The following is a 22,083-nucleotide window of genomic DNA, read 5'->3' on the forward strand; positions in this document are numbered from 1 at the left end:
GCATTGGTTACAATATATTAGTATCGCATGCAATTGTCTGTCAGTCTCAGATGCATGAGGCTATCTAATTGCACTTCTCATTTTTTGTTTCCCCTGACTTAATTGCTTAAAGGATACCAGGTCATAGCCATGGGCATCAATCTTCTACATAAGCAATTCCTGTAATTGCGATAGGAGATTGCTTATGGAATTTAGCAAGGTGTGAAAATACTCTGTTACTGTGATTGAGATGGGAGTGTAGCTAGCTGGAAATTCCTTAATGAGATGTCTTGTCGTGAGATGCTGATTGACACCAAAATGTATGGAAAAGAATTAGTAATCAAACAATTTCTCTAGTTGGGTGTGGAAGTTCTTACTGCAGGGAGTCCTTTAGTCAAGGTAACCATTTCTTGATGATGAGAGAGCCATACTGGGATGTAATCTGGTAGTGGTATTTCTAGGTATTTTTGTGGAGTTAAGTAGGTGTTGGTTCTTTTGCCAAGTGGGGGAACTAGGAGTTTTCTTGTAGTTGTACCTTTGACAATTGCAAACTGATTCTGATCTACAAAACATGCACGTGCTTTTCAGTAGGACTGTAGGATAAGGTGCAAAGTTAAAAGAGTAAAATGGAAGCTGTCAGTTATTTAGTCTCTTATTTTATTTTGCATTGTCACTAAGTTTTTCATTGCTTGGTGACAAGGAAAGATACTTTTCCAATACCTAATACTAAACTTGAAAAACATTTATTTTAATTCTTAATTTACCTATACCTGCTTGTTAAAGAAACAGAATTTTTTGACACTGCAGATTGCTGAAAGATTTATGTAGTAGTTGTGTAATTGTACTGATACAGAAGTGTTGAAGTGTAGAGAAGCTATTGGTAAGAGTTATTAATGATCCTGTTGAACTTTCTCAGTTCAGTATTGTCTTATTGCCGATTCATGGGAAATGCAGAGTAAATGCACTTGATAATTGCCATTTTATTATTTTTAGGTGCTGGCCAGTGCCTGCCCATTAAACTGGGAGAAGGCGATGGTCCAATATTTGGACTAATTTAAAAGAAATAAATGTGAGTTATGTATCCTTATGCTCAATGTTTAAGAAAAAAACCAAAAACCAAAATCATTTATACTACTTACGTGCTACTACAACTGTAGTTTTACCAAGAAACCAAAGGAAGCATGAGCTCACGCAGACAAGCTTTTTTTCTAACCTGTTAACTTCTCACATGTCTGAAAAATGCTTTGCACGAGGGATGTCAGCTGTATCTGATATAGTGCTGTATAAGTGTGCACTTTGAAAATGCAAGATGTTATCTCTTTATATGAAAAACTTTGCATTATAAAGTTTGTAAAGGGGATAAAAAGGCCTGCTGTTGTGATAGCATTGACTGCTATTGCTGCAGGCCAGTGATATGGGTAAATTAAAATGTGGCCTGTGCTGCACATGAGCTGTATGTAGTGAGTAAAATCACAATTATTTCACTCAAATTGTTGCTAGATGTGAAAATTCTGAAGAACCGAGGTGTAGTAGTGGTATTTAAATATTACTCAAACACTTTGTTGTTCAAGTGGAACGAAAAGTATCCTAAAAATTGTCTTCCCCCATAGAGAGCATGTTTTTTCAGAGGCACGTGCACACCTGGCTATTTGTGTGCCCAAATCCAGCATTCCAACCTTTTTGGCAGGGGGGAAAAAACAAAACAGATCCCATGGTTTGTCTTCTGAATGGACCTGGCCTCAGCTAACTTTCTGTCCTTAATGTCTTTTGGCATGATTTCCTACCTGCTTGCAGAATCTTTTCTACTTTCCACTCTCTTCTACTGAACAGATGCGTTGCTTAAATCACCAGTTTTAATCTGTAAACCACGGGGCTGTGGATGTCTGTGGGCTGCTGCTCCCAGGTGATCTGTGTTGGTGTCACGTGTGGAACTTACACGCAGTCCGTGTGCCGCCGTTGTGATGTGGGATTATGTCTGTTTTAGAGGAAAAAATGAAGGCTCAATAAATCAATAAAAGGTTAAAAGTAATCTTTTGTCCCTGCTGGTTCCAATCCTTTCTAGCAATGGAGATCCATGAAATGCAACAGTAATTGTTTCCCTTCCCAGAGAATTCATTAACGGAGGCATTAGCCTTTTTATTGCCGTGAGCTGGGGCTAACTCTTCGCGTCCTGTTATGCTTTCTCAGGTGCATTAAAACGTTGAATGTATCTAATAATTTTGAGTTTCTTATTCCAATCACTGAAATGTTATGTTTTGAGTTATTTTCTGCAGTGGCCGTTCAGCTGCTCCGCTGCTGTCTTTCACAATCATTGTGGTTTTATTTAGCTCGTTTACACGGTTCCTGTCCGGCTCTTTCATCCCTCTCTACAAAAGGGAGGGAGTCTGTCAGCTCTTCAGTCTGTGCAGAGAAATTGAGAGGAGATTGATCTTCTTTCAATGTAATTTTCTTTCATTTCAGACTTCAAAAAATATGAAAGCACTTACTTTAACACTGATCTAACAACCCTCTTATTTGACATTTTTAAATGGTTTTCATCTGGGATTTGTAAAGTACTTTGTAAAACAGTATGTATCACAGTATCTGTGTGTGCTGGGATGTGCACTTGCACGTTGCTTCACATAGTCAGCAAAGGAGAAATGAAAAGTGCAAGGTTAGCTGCACGTCCCAGGTCTGTGTGTAAGAGGCAAAACCAGGAATTGGGTACGTTATGAATTGGATACATAATTTCAGGAAGCCCACACAGGTCTCAGTTTGAGTTAGATGGGAGCTTATCAGCTTGCCATTCTTCCCGAAGAAGCTGAGCACCTGATAACGAGGCTTTCAGAAGTTCTGACAGATGGGAAGCATAGCAGTGCTATTGCTCAGGTTCCAGCTGACAACAATTTTCCAACACTAAGAACATCTTTGGGATTTTACTAGAAATGTAGGTGTCTCAGTCAGGTAGCCTCTCAGAATTCTGTAATACTGGTTTGAGTCTCTGTGTGAAAGTGTTATTCATGACCCAGAAATCTGAGTTAGCAGTGATGCTTCCCATCTGTCTGCAGTCACACACATCTGCAGTAATACACTGTCAGTAGTGAGTAATTTTTGGCTTGTCGACAGATCCATAATTGAGAGAGGATGCTACTAAGGGGAAAAACAGCTTTGGGAAAAAACTTATGGTGAAGATAAATAACTCATGAAAAGCTTCTAATGACGGAATTACTATCACAACCTCCTGTTGTGATAGTAAACTACTGTTTTCACCATATTCTTTTTCAACAAGGCCATTTTATCATCTCGTGCCATAACTTCGGCTGATGATTATTAAATGTGATGCTGTATCTTAGAAGACATTTTATTTAAAGACTTACATTAATTTGATTAAAAACAGGATAGTGGAAAAAAAGATCACTTGCACCCAACATTAAAAAATAGTGAGTAATAAGCTAAAAAATGGTAGCTTTGTTTTTAATGGTGTGCTGACTAGGTGTGTTCTTGGCCTTACTTGAAACCTTTTTGTCAACAGGGGGAAAAAAAAAGTTCACTGAATATATTTAAAACTGCTGACGAAATAATAATTTTTGAACAGAGGTAGAAGTGCTGCGGAGCGATCATGTTTGCTTTAATGAGCTGCACTCTGTGAAACTGCATTTTCAAATTTGAGGCCAAATACAGAAGAAGAGTGAGCCATTCTCACAGGGTGGAGAGCTCCATCTGAAGAAAAGCAGCTTTGTTTGCAGTAGGGATGAGTAATCTGCTGACCCAAACCTCACAGTGCCAAGTCCTTTCATCTCAGGGCCTGGGATATACCTGAGGTAAGGGTTCTCCTGCCCTGGGTGCTGGTGGAACCGCTCTGACAAGGCGGTGCCCTGCTCTGGGGCCTGCACTCTGTGATTTGCTGTGATTTGTGTTTGAGGAGGTCAGTGTCTGATGAGATCAGACTTTCTGGGACAGTATCAAGGAGCTGAATCTCTGCTGCAGGAAGAAGCTGAAGTGTTGGCACCTGTGCAGAGCATGAGCGGTTCTTCTAGCCTCCAGGCACACGTGTAGGAAAGCACTGGCTAGAACTCGTAGCTGAACTGACAATTAAGCAAAACCAACTAGTTACAGTTGTCACTGCTTGACCAATGTACCATGTATCATAGAGCCGTATCATTGAATGGCATTGAATGGTTGGAAGGGATCTTAAAGCCCTTGTCCTTAGTTCTAACATCCTGCTTTGAACAGGGTTGCCACTCACCAGTTCAGGCTGCCCAGGGACTGTCCAACCTGGTCTTCAGCACCTCCAGGGATGGGGCACCCACCCCACGTACTATGGTGGGTCTACGCCACTGGCAATTTTTTAATCATCTTGATTTTCAGTTTGATGATTCTATTAGTATCTTTTAGCCGTAATCACACTAACTCATTTCAGCTTTAAGAATGTAAGGTGTGCCAGTGTATCACAAGGGACCACAGCTCCTCATTACTGTCTCCAGCAGTGACTACGGGTGGAAATTTGAGGAAAGTATCATGTTTGTTCTGATTTTACTCTTTGTGAAAAGCTGCTCCTTTGGCAGCAGTTGTTGGATGCTGAGCTAAACACTAATATAACACAGTGATCACTATGTGGGAGAACAAAACAAGCGTGCACTGATGATTTTCTTTTGTTGCTTTTCTGCTTATGGATTTCTGATCTGGTTTTGCATATTGGCCATCATTAATAGTGGACACTGAAGAGTTTTCCATAAATAACTAATTCCTTCTAAGAACCACTTAAAGTTTGGGCATCCTGTGATACCTGATTTTCCAGTTTAATTGAATATTCCATGAGAAAGCTTGTTTGTTTATTTTTTTTTTCTTCTGGTACTCACTGCATTCTCCTAGGTATTGAATTGAAGCATATCTTACATATATTGTCATATTTTCATGTTCCATGCAGTTGTTTCTTCTCCAAACTTTTCTTCAACCAATGCATTTCCTCTTCTCATTTAAGCAAGCTCTCCCATGCCTCTGACCATACTTACTGCCTGTAGTGGCACTTCTAGTTCTTCATCTTTTTTCATATACAGGCAGCTGAGATTTAGGCAGCAGCATTGCAATGTTTGAGATTTTCAGCTTTTTGTGAGTAGCGTCCAACATTTCTTGGCATCTCCTTCAGTGATCTCCTCCCTCATGTGACAATTTCATTGATCTTGAAGCACTCTGTATGGTTTCTCTTAGATTGTACTGACATCTAATGGTAAGGCAAAGTGCCTTAGCCACACTTAATGGCTAGATAAATTGTCTGACAGTCAAGAATACTCATTTTTGCATGACTAGGTGGAATAGCTTCCATTTTTGCAGAGGAAGTGTGATTTAATACTTTCTCCTCTGGCAGTGAATCTTGTTGTGTTCATTGGGCCATGCTTATTTTTTAAATGTAGCTTAGACCTTTGTAAGAGTAGTTTTCAGTACAGTGTAAATGCTGTGATGGTTCAATACTGCCGTAGTTCTCAGTGGAAGTCATGGCATCCCCATAGAGGTACAGCAGCAGGGACAGCTGACCTGCAGTATTCCAGATAGGATTTCCAGTGATGATGCAGCAGTCTTAATATTGCCATGTTTTGAAGGGATGTGCGTGGCCTCTTTTCCTTTTCCTCCTATTTGAGGTTTCTCTAGACTTTTTTTTGTTTGCTATTATTAAATATTAAATTTGATATTTTTAAAATGTCTAGTGGTAGGTATTGCTGAATAATACTTTTGAACCTCAGAAAGAAGAAAAAAATTGAGTTCAGTATTAATCTCATAGTTAAATTCTATGCGTAGGTGTAATACTCCATGGAATTTCAGTGAGAATTTTCAGTATCACCTAACTTTCCTTCAGAAGCAGCATCCTCAGATCCAAAAGTTTTACTCTGCACAGAAGCAGTACTTGTCTTACTGACAGTACAAGTGTTGAGCAACAAATTGTAGAACTTTGTTTAAAAAAAAAAAAAAAAAAAAAGGCAGAATGCTTTATTTGCCCTCTCTCAGAGCCCACATCTCTTCCCATGGCCTCAGAAAACTGATGCCTTTACTAAGCAAATGCATCTTTGCTCTTTATTTGAACATTAAGCTAATTTCTCTGACTTAGCCTTTTCCCATGTCCTTTTCCTTTCTGCTGTTTATAAACTGATACTGTCCTCTCGTTTGCCAAATGTAAGAGACTTTGTTCAGGAATAGAAAAGTGTTTGACAATATAGATGTATTTCCATTTCACATAAACAGCATTCTCACATTCTAAGTTGTCTTCAGTGTAAGTCATTTACTGTCCTTTTCTGCCCAGAAAAGAAAACCTGAAACATGAAGCTTAATTTCTGAGGGACATCAATAATTAATTTAAGCACGAATTGTTGTAGGGTGATTAGTAATTCTTTGTGGGTGCTGCTTTGAATTAGGCTTGCAGAGACTTACGGCTTCATGCTTTGTGGAGAGGTAAGTGCATAAAATGGATGTTAGGATTCTATAACTGATAGTTTAAATCTGTGCAGGTTTGGAGCTTTGTTTTTACCTGTGCAAACAGGGGAACAGGGGGTGTGGTGCAGAATCTACTGCTTGGAATAGCAGATGTCCTGCCATGAAGCCAGTGTAAGTTCTACAAGTCCTTCTGGTTGTTTCACTGGTTTGATTGTCAAACAGCCATGCAAGAGAAAATCAAATAAATAAAATAATCATTAAAAAAAAAAAAAACCAAAAAAAACCACACAAAAGCAACGAAAGAAAAACAACAGAAAACTACTGTCACATTGGTCATCCTGCTGAGGCATTGTTCTGCATGGTGGGCAGCCTAAGGTGCTGTGAGCTGCCTGTTCTGTCATGAAGTCTTTAAGTATGGTGGGCCTTTATTATCTTGGGAACCTATTTATTCTCCATAACAAACAGTTGCTGCAAAATGTGTGGTTATCTGCAATAATTTAAATATTTATAGCGCGAGGAACATTTTCATTATTTACTTCTTAGTTCCAGGCTGTGCAGAATGGCTATTTGAAGGCTTTTAGGTGTCATGGAAAATAGAGCTCTTATTGATTTGGATGGGAGAGAAGGAGAAGCAAAGCATTAGTCTGCTTGGGTTGTCTTGGAAACTTATTTAATTTATGAAGTCATAAGAAACTGATGGCAGTGGAATGTTGAAAATAAACTTCCCACTTTTCCTGCTGTAGCTTTTTATACATTTGAAAGTTGACAGTAGAAAGAGAAAATAATTCAGGAACTTAACGTAGTTTCAGACCAAAGAATGTCCATTAGAACAGTTAAATTGAACGAAGATAGAGATTCCTAAGGGCAACATGGAACTTCACTGCTCTGTTCTCTGTGTGTTAATGATATATCAGTCTGTTCTGTGAATTTTGTTTCTGTTTTGGATTTCTTACACTTTATCAGCATGTTTGGATTAGTCTACAAATCCTTTTGTGCGAAACATGCTGATAGTGAGACAAAGGTACAAGTCAGTCTTTTGCCTTGCTTAGCTGTATGGGTCGAAGTCCATGCTCAGAAGAGCTTATACACACAGTCTTTTTGTAAGTGGGCTCTTACAGGTTGTGTGTGATGCAGGTTACTTTTTTAGTAGGCTTCCACCACCTAGTTTAATTAAGTATAAAGACCATTTGTTTCACCTAAAAGTCTCCCATGAAAGTGAAGCCAAGGAAGGTATCCTACATCGCAACCTCTGATGTTTGATGAGAGTGCTTTAGTAATTTGGAACTCATCCCAGGAGTGGGGCTCAGTAGTCCTTACAAGTGGACTATCCCAACTCAGGATATTCTGTGATCTCAACCTACCAGTATGCGTGTAAGTAGCCTACTGGTTAGCTTTAAAAATAAAATAATTTCTTAGTTTTCTTCTTTCTCATCATCTTTTTGCAGAGACCTCCTGGGTTTTGAATGGCCTGCTTTCAAATCTTCTCACTCACAGCTTTATGTTTGTCCTTTACTCCATCACCAATGTTGCCTTAAGTCAAAGTTGCTTTACTTACTTGACATTCCCATTTCAGCTTGTAGAATTTGTTTGCTATGCTATAAAAATGTTGGAGATTCTCTTTTACTTTTATTGTGGTGTCTCAAAGAATAAAGCTCATCCGTTCTAGAGATAGAGCTAAAAGCTCCAGGCTATAATTGCCAGAGGCATATTCTCTTAAAAAATATCTTCAAAGAGTAGGATCATCTGTTTAATTGAAAGAAAACCTCTAATATTCTTTTCAGTGATATATATTTAATCTCAAAATTGTGCTGCACAAACAGGTTCTGTACCTGTTTCAGATGGCTCTGAAGCTACCACTCGATGTGCAGTTAGACAGTATATGTCAATATATAGCCTGAGTTCATTTGGTTTCTCATTTAGTTGAAATATTGAGCTACGGAAGTGTGCTCTTAAATACTTCTTGGTGCTTTTTGTTCTGAGTTTTAATTCATTAGGCAATGGGCTTATATTTTCAGTGAATTTCTCAAATACAATTATTCATGTTGTGGTTTAGTAATTGCAGTAACTAACGCTCCGTAATTACAACGTTTTTGTTTTGCTGGGAAATGCTTCCCATATCATCATCTTCTCTTTGGATTGGAAGATGAAATATAATAAAATTGTATGAGGGTTACATTTAGCCCTATGTTAATATGTTAATTTAATTTTTGCTCACACGTATTTTTTTGAAACTTACGATATCTTGCTATGGATTAAAAAAAAACAAGCAACCAGGGTTTTAAACAAAGCTACTTGATTTATACGATACGCTTTGAAGCTACTGTAGATGGATAGAAAACAGCTGGTGGCACTTCCAGTGGTAGGTCAGTAGTTACAGATGGGCTGCTTTTTTACAGCTGTCAGCCAGCTTCGTATGTAGAATGACTACAGTGGAAAAATCTTTGGCTGAATGAATAAACAAAACTGAGCACAAGGAGGACAGAAGGCATATATGTTTCTACAAGACAGGAAATTAAATTAGCTATAAAAATTTAAACCTAGATTAGCATTGGAAACATTCAGTGTGTTCTGGTTTCTGTTTCTTGTCCTCTTTTTTTTTTTTTTAATCCTTCTATTGTCTATTGAAGGAGGTAGGTTGTAAAACAGAGGTAATAGGCAAATAAATGCCAGTTTAGGATTGACACGAGTTTGGCACGTTGGCTGAAGGAAAGGCAGGTAGCTACGGCTAGTTTTAAAAGGCATTTAACTGCATTAGATTTGGTGTAATGCTTGTGTAATCTTGAAGCCATGTTCAGTACTGAAGGATGTTGTATTTTGCAGGAATAATCAATGTGGGGAATTATAACAGAAAATTTATTATATGGCAGTGTTTTATTTATTTTTTAAGAGAAAATGGTCTTCAGCATTCTTCATCAATTTCTTCTGTCATGATGATTATGTTCAGCTGTAGTCAGACATTGTGCAGAACATTAGAGCAATCTTGAATTTGAGGATAAAGGAAAAGGTGGAGGGGAGAGTGGAGGGGAGGATGAGGTTGAATAAAGTGATAAAAGCATGATGAATATTGCACATTACCTCCATCCTCAAATGAAAATAAACACAGAGAGGAGCTTTGTTTAAAAATCCAAAAGCAGCAAGCAGAGTACGGCTGAAAGAAGATAGCTATTTTAGTGCAAATGTGCAGTACTTCATATTCAAAATATTTTTCTTTATCACTTCACCTCGAGAGCATGAGTCTTCGTAAGATGTTGATGAAATGTGCATTTGTTTGTTCGGAGAAAAAATTAACATCTTAGAAAGAAACAAGCAGATTTCTACGTTCGATCGCTTTCAAGGCCATGTAATGTTCACCACTGATGTTGAAAGCTCTTGGGCAGGAATAAAAGAAAAGGGGAGATCGATTATTTGGCTCATGTTTATATGCACCATGCTTGTAATACGAGTGTGGTTCTCAGAGCCCATTGAAATCCTTACGGGGGACAGATGCAGTGCTCATATTATGCTTTTTCAAGGATCTCGATAGCTTTAGCTGTTCACTTGCTCCTATGTGTTTTATTTACAATCTACCATTTTGATGAGGATCTCGTGGAGGGATGTTTCTCCTCTCCCCACCCCCTTCCCACAGGCTGTGCGTTGTGCTACCCTTCTGCTGTCTTGCCCAGCTATACGGGATCTGAAAAGTGCTTAGTTGTGTGTGCTGCCAAAGAGCTTGCCTAGTCATGCATGAAGCTGTTTTAAATGCCATTTGCTTGATATAGATGTTGGCAGTCTGTGTTGTCACTGGGATGCACATCTTCAGTTATATGTTTCTTGAATTGTGACCCTAAACTTCCCAGTATCAAACTCTAATTTATTTTAACGTCAAAATCTTTGCAGTTAAGCATGAGAGGAGCGTTTTCTTGATTGCTGTGTTATGATGCAAAAGAATGATGCATTCCTATGGGGAAGCTTATTGTGAAATCCCAGGTTGTCAAGTATGTTTAGGAACTTGGTATGTTTTCTTATTTTTTATGCATATATAGGTCACTATTTTTGGAAAGGGGTGAAAAAAACCCAGTCTTTATGAGATCTGTCTTTCTATTCACAGGTAAAAGTTTATAAAAGGCAGAAAACGTTTCTGATTTGTGGCTGACTTGAAGTCCATCATCAAACTGTGTGGAGACGTTCTCTGAGCTTCCCCTCTTATGTCTCTCATGGACAAACACAAAGTGAAGCGGCAACGGCTGGATCGCATCTTTGAAGGTTGGATATTTCAATTTCTAAGGTTTCATTCATTTAGTGAATATTTCTGGAGGTTGGAACTCTGCTCGTTTGGTCATTCAGTGTATTTTTTAAATTGAGTTGCTTTTCCTGTCGAAATTCTGTTAACTGTGTAGAGGTGTTGGTTTTGATGAATAAAAGCAAAGAGTGTGGGAACTCCGTCCTGTTGTCCAATTCCGTTTCCTTTCAGCTCAGCTTTTTTACAACATTCTGCCAAGATGTTGTGAAAGTTTGTGGGTTTGTATAAAAGAACAACCACAAAAGGATAAGGAGACCGCATAATCCTCTCTAGGGTCTTTCTGTACAGATATGCTTCATATAGATTGATCTAAGAGCCTGTATCTGGTCTTAGCGAGGAAATGGAAAAGAAAATTGAGACAAAAATCCCAGAAGACCCCCAAACTTAACAAACGTTAATAAAAATACCGAGATCTTGTGAAAGGAGTGGAATCACTTGCGTCAGTCAATTAATCTTGAATCACAATTATCTGAATTGTATGTTCCTGGTATTCTTTGTTTTTTTTTAGATTTGATGTGAAAACAGGTTGAGGGATAAGTTGTATTATTTTGAAGAATGCGCATGAATGATTGAGGCTAAGCGGTTCTTTATACTAAATGTTTGTTTCTTCTTAAAAGGGATCTATTAATTTCTTTACCAAACCCACTCTTGTACGACTGGAGTAAGTGTACAGACTGTTGGATGTGTAGTCTTTGCATCATGCCTAATAGTGAAGCAGTAAACTGCACTTGAAGCATTTGCTTCTCTCGGCATTAGTCATGAGACGTTTCTCTAGCAGCTGTGTTTGGTGTAAGCAGTCACTGACAGCTTCCTTGTGTCCTCCTTTTTTCCCCCTTTCTTTGTGTCAATATGAGTGTACCCATATAATGAGCTAGACTGAAAGAGGACCAACACTGAAAATGAAATATTTTGTTTGTGAATTTTCCATTTAGGTGAATTCCTCAGTCCAGATCACAGCTGACTCAAGAGTTGCATTGAAGGGGCAGTTGGAAAGGAGGAGTGAGGGGCACAGGGACAATTCCCCTTGACAAAGCCAGAGAAAGGCATTTCATCAGAGTATCACAGGGTAGAATTTCATATGTGATGTAGTCTCGACAAAAAGTGACTAAGGTCACCCCAAGTACTTGATCCAAATCAGTCTTATGTCACTGCATGACTGATTGGCCAAGAGGTCAGCTTTATCTGCTTATGAAGAATTGGGGAGCTGGCTGTTGAGGGTGGAAAATTGGGAAGGATGTCCCTCCTTCTGGGCAACTCATCCAGTAGGATCAGCTGGAAGTGACCTATGGGTGAGATGCTGCAGTGCTTTGTGCTGTTCATCCTTTGGTCCCAGGTCTAGAGTCTCTGTGTCTGACCCCAGAAGAAAACTTAAAGGTATATATTCAACTTCCTTTTTATTTTATTATTTATTTCTTTTTTTGCCTGTTTTAGTGTGAGTTGAATTAGCAAACCATGAGGAGGCAGAAGTGAGAGAGGACAGAGAAACCTGTCACTTCTGGTGGCACCCACAGCTGAACTGGACTCCACCCTCCTTTTAGGGTCATTGTATTCATCAGTTGGATGACTTAAGAGAAATTAGTTGTGATGATGTGGCAAAGAATGCTGTAAGGGGTGGAGGTGGCAGACCGTTAGGCCCTGTGACTGTATAAAACAGCAGCAGCTTCCCTCAGGCTGTGTGTTCACATGTTGTGACACTGTTTAATCACAGCCATTTGTGTGGCTTGTTTTCCCAGCCTTGCACAATTCACTGCACTGGTAAAATCTATCTGTGCAGCCATGCATTGTAGGGAATTGATGCAGTTGAAAAATAAAGTAGGAATAAAGTTTTTTAGCCACTTTGACTTCCTAATCCCATTTACCATGTGCTGGATAAATGCTGTGCTGGAACAGCAGAGTGGGAAGGCTAGAAGGAGGGTGAACAAGAGAAGAGGGGAAGAAAAAATGGATGTGGAAAAATGCTTAAAGTGTTCTGGTTACAGGAATTCAATTTGGCTCTGTAAAATGTCAGATCTGTATTCTGCTCCTGAGTGTCTGTGCGTTCAAATTTCCAAATGTTCTTAGAGGTTTGTAAACATCTCTCTGGCTGATGTTGTTAGATCAGTATCCATGCCAGTGTGTAATGTAGGATAAAAATGAGGGGGCTGGTTTGTTTTTAGAAAAGCTATTCTCTATATGTGGTTCTGGTCAGGTTTAAAAATCAAAGAGCTCTCTGCCTGTACTTCCTAGAACACAACCTAAATATTTTATATTTTAGGAGGATGCGTAATGTTTTTTTAAAGCTCAGGAAACTTAATGAGCTGTACAGCTATTAAAGGTGGCTTATCTTCTCTGTCAGCTTTTTTTTGTTCAGCAGTTCCCGTACAGCTTTCTTCTTTCTCAACCTTTTGGCTCAGAAAGGAATTATTTTTAAGATGCGTTTTATTGCAAGCTCACTAAAAGCAGGTAGTGGTGGTTTGCTAATTACTGCTGCTGCCGCTTATATGTGTATTTTAAAATTGTTTAACATAAAAACTTGTGATGAGCAGACGTTCATGCGTTATTGCGTCCATAAAGAGATGCCAGCAGTGTTGTGACGCACCACATTTCATTACTGTTTGTCTCACTGCTTAGAGGGAGTGATAGTGAGTTGAAATTCAGTTCCTAAAAATTGAATGGTGTGGGACTGATTCCCAAAATGAGTTTTTTTGCGCTGTGAACATGTGCACAGGGCTGCACACAGCTTGTTCTGTGCAGTTAATGGGTCGCCACAAACGCTCCTGTAAGTCACAGGGCTGTGAATGCTGAGTGCTCTGCGAGTTGAACTGTTTTCCAATGGCTTTCTGCAATTTGCACACTCGCTTACAGTAACCAATCATGCAAATTAAGCAACAAATTGAACAGGCAGCACTGGATTTACTGTTATCCCAAGTTAACGATGGACTGGGAGTGCTACTACTACATTTCACTTAATACTCAGAGGAGAAAAAAAATCTGACTCTATTACTTTGGGAGCAATTAGTTCTCTTTTAATGTAGTTGTGTAAGTAATTTTTGTCTCCGAGGTACCTATGATTCCCTTCAGTGGTTTCTTAAATATGAAACTGAATATTTGCCTTTCATCCTGAAGCTATTTTCAGGGTTTTTTTTTTTTCCTCTTATTTGAATGGTGTGCCATGTTCTTGCATGTGTTGTCTCAAAAAGGTGCTATTCAACTGTGCTCTGTCCTCCCAGCTTTTATAGTTCTATATACTGGCATTTACTTCAATAATGGCAGTCAGACTGTCCCTTGAAGAAGCCAGATACAAAACTGTGGTTTTCAGCTTCCACTGGTAGCCGTGAAGTCTGCTTTGGCATAACAGCATGGTCCTGGGCACACTGAGATGCTAATATTAGATTGTTCACAGTCAATAAAGTAGCTTTTAGGCTTCTTCTCTTGCAGAAAAATAGTAACAAGGCATGTGAAAGATGTTAGTTATTAGTTACTGATTATATATAGTTATTAGTTACTGATTATATTGTTCTTTGTCCCCCTCTCCAGTGAAGCTGATGATTGCAAAGCATAATTATAGCAGTATACATTTGGCAGAACAGTTGGAAGTGTCACAGTGCAAAAATAAAATGTGTTCATTTTCTGAGTAATCTGAAAAAATCTAAATGTTTTTGGCATTTTGAAATGTTGTTATCTCTAATTAAGGTATTATTGCACTTCGCATTGTAACAGATCTGTAAACAATGCTGTGTATTTGCTTATATTCTCGAAATCTTTAATTAAGTGTGTGCATATTTTACCGACCGTTGCTTGGAAGTTACCTTGGGGATGTGTGACCTGATGGTTTGCTAGGAGCTAACAGATGAGGTAGGAAGGCAATGGGAGGTGGCTGCAGTGTGAGGACAGTTCTGCTACATCTGAATCGTCTGTGAACAAACAGGCTTGGCAAACGTAGTGCAGTGAGTATTCTCTAAGTACAGTGCTTTGTAAAATATATTGTATATGTTGGTTGGCACCTCTGCTTTCTGAGTGTCTGAGCTTTAGGAATCAAAGGTATCGGTAGACCTGGGAGGTGGAAGAGGTGTTTCCTTCTATTTTGTCTTGTTTGGTGACATGAGTATTAGTGATTAAACAACTACAGCACAGCACTGGAAATGTAGCTGCGAAATTGTGAGATTGATTTTTCTGGTTTGATAGCTTGAAACACAGCAAAAATCATTTGCAGACACCAGGTACGTAGAGAAAATACTGATGGTGTATGTTCAGCAGGTCTGTGAAGACCCTGCATTACCCCTGACAGATGTGACATGGTTTTCTAGCTCAGGTTTTGGAAGAAAAAAGACATCCTTGCACACCCAAAGCTTCTCAGCAATCCTTATGAGCCCTTTTTCTTTTTCTGAAGCATTGGTATACAGCTTAACAGCTTTCTGCACAGGTTGCCTCTTCCTTTAAGTGCCCAGAAAAAAGCTTGGAATGTGTTATAGTGATTTTAACAGCGTGGCTTTATTACCTAAGGAAAGAGGAAGAGTTGAACGGGGCTCCTAAATTGAAAAAGAAAATGCATATTAATGGCATGTGTTTCTGAAACTTCAGATAAAATCTCTCATCTTTTGCTCTTAGAAGGACAGTCTTTATTCAGGGAAGTCTGATTTCTGGCGAGTAACTGAACATTGTGCTCTTTTAAGGACAGAAGAGTGCATGATAAAGGAGTAGTTTCTTTTCAAGGATACAGACGAGGTTTTCTGTCCCTATCAGAAAATGTGTTTTTAAAGCTCCTCTTTCTGTTTGTGCTGTATAGTATGAGATCTAATAGGATGCATCTTTCCCTTATAGTTGATGTGGTGTGTTGATGACTCCAGAACATGAACAGAACCAGGTTTTTGTTCCACATTCATGAACAAGTCTTGAAATACAGAGTGACCAAAAGTTTTAAAGCTTTGTTCTGATTCCAGATTTTTCTTGTGCTTGTGGCAGAGGGCCTAACTTCTTACCATGTGAAAGTAGCAGGTTGACAAACGTCACACAATACACCATGACCACTGCTGGAGCCCAGCTGGTATAGCTGAGCTGTGACTTTGCTCACTGCAGTTGTGAAATTGGGCAGTTTTCTGGGTATTAATGAGAGCAGTGGCCTGCCTGGCCAAGGTTCTCCCTGTATGGAAAGGAATTTTGCTGAAGCTGGAGTGTACTGCATATCTTAATCTGTAAAAAAAAAGGAAAGAAGAATAAATGTTCCAAGGTGTTGAGTACTCTTCAGCACTTTCTCACGTAAGTGGATATTGCAGGTGTTATTTTCTTTGGAAAACTAGCTATAAATCTTCTTAATCAATATCCACATTTGAAGATGTTCATAGTTGACTTGCTGCAGGTATTGGAGAACAAAGGGAAATAACACAGCTGCAGACAGTTGTACATCACACAGCACTTTATATGCTTTTCTTTACGCGTTCTGCTCAGAGTGCCAGGCATACTGAACATCCTGCTTAAAAGGAGAGTGATGGGATGCTTTGCTGCTGCTTGTCTTTTTTCAGACTTCAGAAGAAAGCTTACTGAAGGATTAGGGCAGCAGAGGGAGCTAAAAGATTCCTAATATTTTATTGTTTGTTGTTTCCTAAGTGAAAGCTGCTCTGTCATGAAGTACCAATTAACCTTCACCAAAAATGTGCTTTTCGAGCCCAAAGTGCCTTTAGCAAATAAATAAGGACTCTGAACTGGAAAAAATTCCCTATTTCCTTAGCAATCCGGTAGAAATTAACTGAGGAATCAGGTAGTAACAGCAAGCAAAACCTTTCTGCGGGAACAGCCATCAAATCTTTCAGCTGTAACTAATGAAAGTAAGCAAGTGGAGTTGTCTATGAATAACGCAAGCAGGATATTCTATGAATAACCCAAGTTACTTCCAGATTTCAGTGTCTTGAAGTAAAAATGTGTATGTTCTTGTTCATCACTAAAGGATATTCAGAACAATTCATCTGTTTTTATGTGTTCCGCATGCAAGAACTTTGAAAATACTTCTGTGAGCTTGAAATAGAGAGGTAACATATTTAACCTGTTATACGAGTGTTGTCTTCAAGGAGCAGGAGGGAGTTCTATGGACTAAGAAATCAATGAACTGAGAAAAATGCTACCATGAATAGCCATATAAGAAACTTGTCTGTGACTGTTTGTATATCTGGGTATTTGGGGTATGTTTACCCCAAAACCCATCCTTTCTGTTGGGACAGCTAGAATTGAACTACTTATGGACAGGCTGAGGTTGCTTTTTTATTCTTCATACTCAGTATTTACTTGGGAAGGTGTTGTTGGTGTTCTTTTGGATTGCTGCTGCAACTTGCCTTTGTAATTCAGTCTTCATTATGTGCTATCCATACAGCTTTTGAATTTGCATGCACTTAAGCTTTTGCAATGCTACAGAGGTGTTACTGGTAACAGTGCAAACTGTATGGAAAGAAATTAACTTAAAAGCCCATTCTGCCCTAAATGATGCTGAACAGTAGCTGCTAATGAAAAGCATTATCTTAACAAGAAAACGTGGGTGGAGGGGATGGGGAGAGGGGAATTTTAGAGGAAATTTTTTAATTTCACTGAAATAATAATGTCACTGATCTTAAATTTTAATTTTTTTTAAAGAAAAGCTGTGTTCAGCTGTGCTCAGCACTACATATTTCACCTATAGACTTATATTTTCATTGATGTATTGCAATAAAAATATTACTTGTTAAAGCAAAGTTCAGTTATGATGTTCTTAACAGCTGTGATCAGTCAGAATCACAGAATGGTTTGGGTTGGAAGGGACCTCTAAGATCATCTAGTGCCAACCCCCTGCTATAGGCAGGGACACCTCCCACTAGACCAGGTTGCTCACAGCCCCATCCAGCCTGGCCTTGAGTGCTTCCAGGATAGGGGTATCTACAGCCTCACTGGGCAACCTGTTCCAGTGTCTCACCACCCTCATTATAAAGAACTTCTTCATATCTAGTCTAAACCTACCCCCTTCCAGCTTAAAACCATTTCACCTCATCCTGTTGCTCCCTGCCCTTATAAAAAGTCCCTCCCCAGTTTTCCTTTATGCCCCCTTCAGTCACAATAGTGTTACTTAAACATTTAAGTATATTTAAACACATAAATAACAAAACTGATATTGTTTAAGTATGGTAAACAGAACACAGCTTGAAACTCACAACTCACAGGGCTGTAATTGTTATATTTTTTAATATCATATGTATTTGAATTAGAACCTACTATTTAGCCACACCTATTTGTCTAAATCTAAATAATCCTCAGAAAATTAAAAAAAAACCTTTAGGACTAGATATTTAGTTTGTATGCAGTGCACGAGTGCCTGGTAGAACTTTCCAAAGCTTTAGAAGTTAAGTGCTTGATGGTAATACGTACTTACTGCTGCCTGGGGTCAGGGAAGATGCTTTAGAAGCCTTAGGTTTATACATAGCTTTACACCCTGCTTTGGAAAATTGAATGAGAGAGAGCTGTACAAAGATTAAATGTCTGGTAAACATGTTGAAAAATTTAAATAGTCATCTAATTAAAGCAGGCGTGTTTGGCTCTCACAGAGGCAGTTCCCATCCTTAGGGAAGCACAGTGTGAGATGCAAAGAGGGATTTTATTTTGTTTCCTCCCATAGTGCAGTCAGGGTGGGAGCGTGATTGCACGACTGGAGGTGAGAAATAAGAAGTGGTGACTTCTGGTTCTGAGGCATCTGTGGCTGCTTCCTTGGGTGGTGGGTCCTGGGCACTGCTTGTCCAAACAGGGTTGGAGATTCATGATCCTTGAGGTTCCTTCCAACCCTGGCCATTCTGTGAAAGCTGGAGGCAGTCTCTGCCAGGGGAAGAGGCTATCTATCCTATAGATATCTCTTCTCCTTAGAGAAGCCCTTGTGATATGATGGGCAGCTCATCTGGAGTCCAGACCCTCTGCTTAACCTGTAGGACACCTTCCTAGGTGCTGTGGTAGAAGTAACAGCAGGCTGCAGTGCTCTTGGAATTGGTTTAAAACACAAGGCTTTGCCATCTGACCTGCCTTGTGTTTGGAGCAGCCAAAACTGTACTCACGGGTACTGCTGGAGGTCAGAGCAGCAGTTTTGTACCCTGCTTGGGCACAAAAATTAGAAGGTTCCTTCCTCTGTCCTTACCTGTGAGAATTAAATATTAAGTTTGAATTTCTTATGGTGACTGGAAGTGGTTTTTTTTTCTTCTTTTCTCTTTCTGTCCAGGAATAAGTTGCTCAAAATTATCCCCGTTTCCTTTTTCTCCTAGCCCTTATTTTTCAGGTAGCATCCTATGCACTGAATTTTTAAACCTCCCATTCTGCCAATTAACTGAACATGCATCCAAATAACCAATAAAAATTACAGAGCAGGTTGGAAGCACAGCAAGAGGTGATGAGGAAAGACGTGATTCTTTTGGTCCTACTTGTATTCCTCAAGTTTCCTTGTGCACAGGTGACACTCAAATACAAATAGACTAAGACTTCATTTAATGGATAATTAGGAAGAATGTGTTAATATACAATGCACGTTTCTTTTTGTCAAAACATGCACATTTAAATAAATGATTTTATTAAATTCTAAAAGAACTTTTTTCCCAGATAATTTAATTTCTATTTCTCGTCTCTTGCCATTCATTTTCTTTCTCTTGCTGATTGGATGAGTATTACCCATGCGTTTGCTGGGTATCAGCCACCACTTGGGCAGGTGTTACTCAGCTTCCACAACATCTGCCAGTCATTTCTTGTTGCTGTTGTTAGTTTATCTAACCTGCAGATGGTCGTGTTTGTGCAGTGCTCCACAAAGTCCCATGCTCGTTCCCTGAGTGCTGCTCCACACTTGCGTGGAGGCATCATCAATTTATCAAACTCACATAATTTAGTAACAGTTATTTCTTCTTGCAGTAAACAAAAGCAGCTGCACTCTAGCTATCCTTATCTGCATGAATGCATAGATTGTGAAAGGCTTTTCTGACAAGACAAAAGTTCAGAATTTCCAACTGGAATTTAGGGCATGCAAGTCAGAATGACTAGACTGATGTTTAGAAACAATGTAATAATGCAGAGAATGAATTAGTTGCCATAGTAACTGCTTTGTTTTAATAATTCGGTGAGGCAATGAATAGAAGGAGCTCCAAAAGAAATAGTAGGAATTTTAATTACATGTTGTGCAACGTGAGCGGCTTTGTTCATTAATATTGAAATTTGATTTTATAACAAATTGAAGAATGGGTGTATAAGTCTTACTTTGAGAAGGCGGTAAGGATGATTTACAGGTTTCTTTTATTTTTTCTTCCCCCTGGGAGAAATACGGTCACATTTTACATTTGATTATAGCAATGTAGATTATTGATTCCTTACCAATAAAACATGCTCGATGTGTTGTGCTGGAAGCGTGACTTACATCTGCGTGCTCTGATTTGCTGCCTGGCAGTCCTGGCAGCCTAGCAACGTGCTGAGTCCACATCTGCAAAGGGATGCAGTCACCCAAAGTTGGGAGGAAGGAGAACGTGGGAGTCTTGATACTTCAACACTCATCTAAAGCCATAAGCACCTTAGAGTCTTTTGCACTTCGTGGATGAAATTTATATTCCCTCCATGCTTTCAGATCTTGATTTTTCTGCCGTCTTGCAAGTTTGAAGAGCTTATTGTTCATCTTGTAGTTAAGACAAGGCAGGATCCTACAACAGTTAAGCAGACAGATGCACATCAGGTAGGTTTTCTGTGATCACACACATTACTTGTCAGCTGGAGATGGTTTTGCAGACAGATAGCAGGCGTGATACTGCTTTATTCAAGAAATATTCTGAGAAGAGAAGGGCCTGGGAGATATCAGAGTGGTCTTTCACTATCCGAAGGAGGGGACAGACCCTTCAGCAGGATCTGTTGTGATAGGATAAGGGGAAAAGGTTTCAAACTAAAAGAAGGAAGCTTTAGACTGGATATAAGGGAAGGTTTGTTTTTTTTTTTTCATGACCAAGGGTAGTGAGTCACTGGAACAGGTCCTGGGGATCTTCAAGGTCAGGTTGGAGGGGCACTGAGCACCTGATGGAGTTGTGGGTTTCCCTGTTCATTGCAGGGGAGCTGGTCTTGATGATTGCTAAAAGTCCCTCCCAACTCAAACAGTTCTGTGGTTTGGTTAAATTCATTGCAAACTCAAGAAATTCAGGCAACAGGGCCTGGGCCTGAGGTGCATTTGTGCTGGTGAGTCAGTGCCTGTGTGAGACCAGTGACAGGATTGCTGCTGGGGTCCTACTGCTGCCCTTCACAGAATGGGGCCTTTCATTCGGTTCTTTCTTCTCATCTGGCAGCATTTTCTTTTCCTTACTGAAATTTGCAGGAGCTTAATTCTGCTTGAGACTAGAGGCAACTTTCAGGTGAAATTCTTGAGCTAGTGTTTAACTAAAGAGGGCTTTGCAAGTGGATAGACAGACACAATACTATAAGCTTGGTTTCCTTTGAATATCTGCCTGAAGACTAGTCAGAAATTGCTACAAAGATAAAAAGTGGTAGCTGGTCATTTTTTGGCCAAGAAAGCACCTTCCATTACTGGGCTCAAAGTCATGTACCCTCCCTAGACCAGAGTCTCAAAATTGCTTCTGGAAATTGCAATGTGTTTAACAGTGGCTTTTCAGTACATATGTGCTCAGGAATGGGGAGGCTTTGGGTTCTAGGTAATCATTGATCTGAAGGTGATTTTTTTTTTTTTGCAAGGTTCATCATCCTTTCTTTGAGGTTTACTGCAATTCCTTTTCCAGAGACTGCAAAATTGATTAATTGTACCAGAAAAAGGGAAAACTGAGTTTGCTACTGAGGACTCTACGTCAGGATGGGGAATTCAAGCCTCTCCTACCTGTTTCTATTGTTTTCGTATGCAAAATTTTGCAGAAAGTTAAAACTGTGCCCTATTTATTTTGTAATAAATAAAAGGGTGGGACTCTGAGGACTGGGCTACTCTTGTCCTGTCTTCCCTGCTTCACTCTCATTGGCCACAATTCAGAATTTGCAAAACCAGCTCATCATAGACCCACGTGTTTTCTACATATTTCCCTTTTTCATAGTTGAATCTTAAAAAAAAAATCACAGTGTTTTTGAAATAGGTACTAACTTGTTTTGAATTTTTCTTAAGTCTTAATCCTTAACTGAAATTCTGAAATGCTTTTTAGTGAAATCTTAGAATTTACAAAATTTTTTCCCGTTTAATTTTGTAATGTCAGTCTGGCACTTTTTCTGTTTTTCTGGTTTCATTTTCTAATGAGGAAATCATTTCTATGTCATTCCTTGCTTTCTAGTTTTTCTAAAAGTGTTCTTTGGGATATGTTCATTTTGTTGGACTTGATGATCTTCCAATCTGAGCAATTCTATCATTCTATGTTTGTTGCTGTGCAAGTGGATTTGCACTGGAAATCAGTTAACATTAAATGTTAATTTTTAATTTAATGTTTATCTCCCGG

At 39.2% G+C, this 22,083-nt stretch overlaps 1 protein-coding gene across 2 annotated transcripts in view; it reads left to right on the forward strand.

The window, feature by feature from the left end:
* Positions 1-22,083, forward strand: part of CTBP1 (C-terminal binding protein 1) — a 219,733-nt gene that overhangs the window by 43,748 nt on the left and 153,902 nt on the right. For both annotated transcript variants that reach the window (XM_031588247.2, XM_031588248.2), the window contains exon 2: positions 10,469-10,623. In XM_031588247.2, coding sequence (XP_031444107.1) covers positions 10,566-10,623 — 58 coding nt within the window. In that variant the 5' untranslated portion in view covers positions 10,469-10,565. The remainder of the gene's footprint in view (positions 1-10,468; positions 10,624-22,083) is intronic.

This window comes from Phasianus colchicus, chromosome 4, assembly GCF_987193195.1.
Source record: "Phasianus colchicus chromosome 4, bPhaCol1.hap1.1, whole genome shotgun sequence".
Taxonomy (NCBI): Eukaryota; Metazoa; Chordata; class Aves; order Galliformes; family Phasianidae; genus Phasianus; species Phasianus colchicus.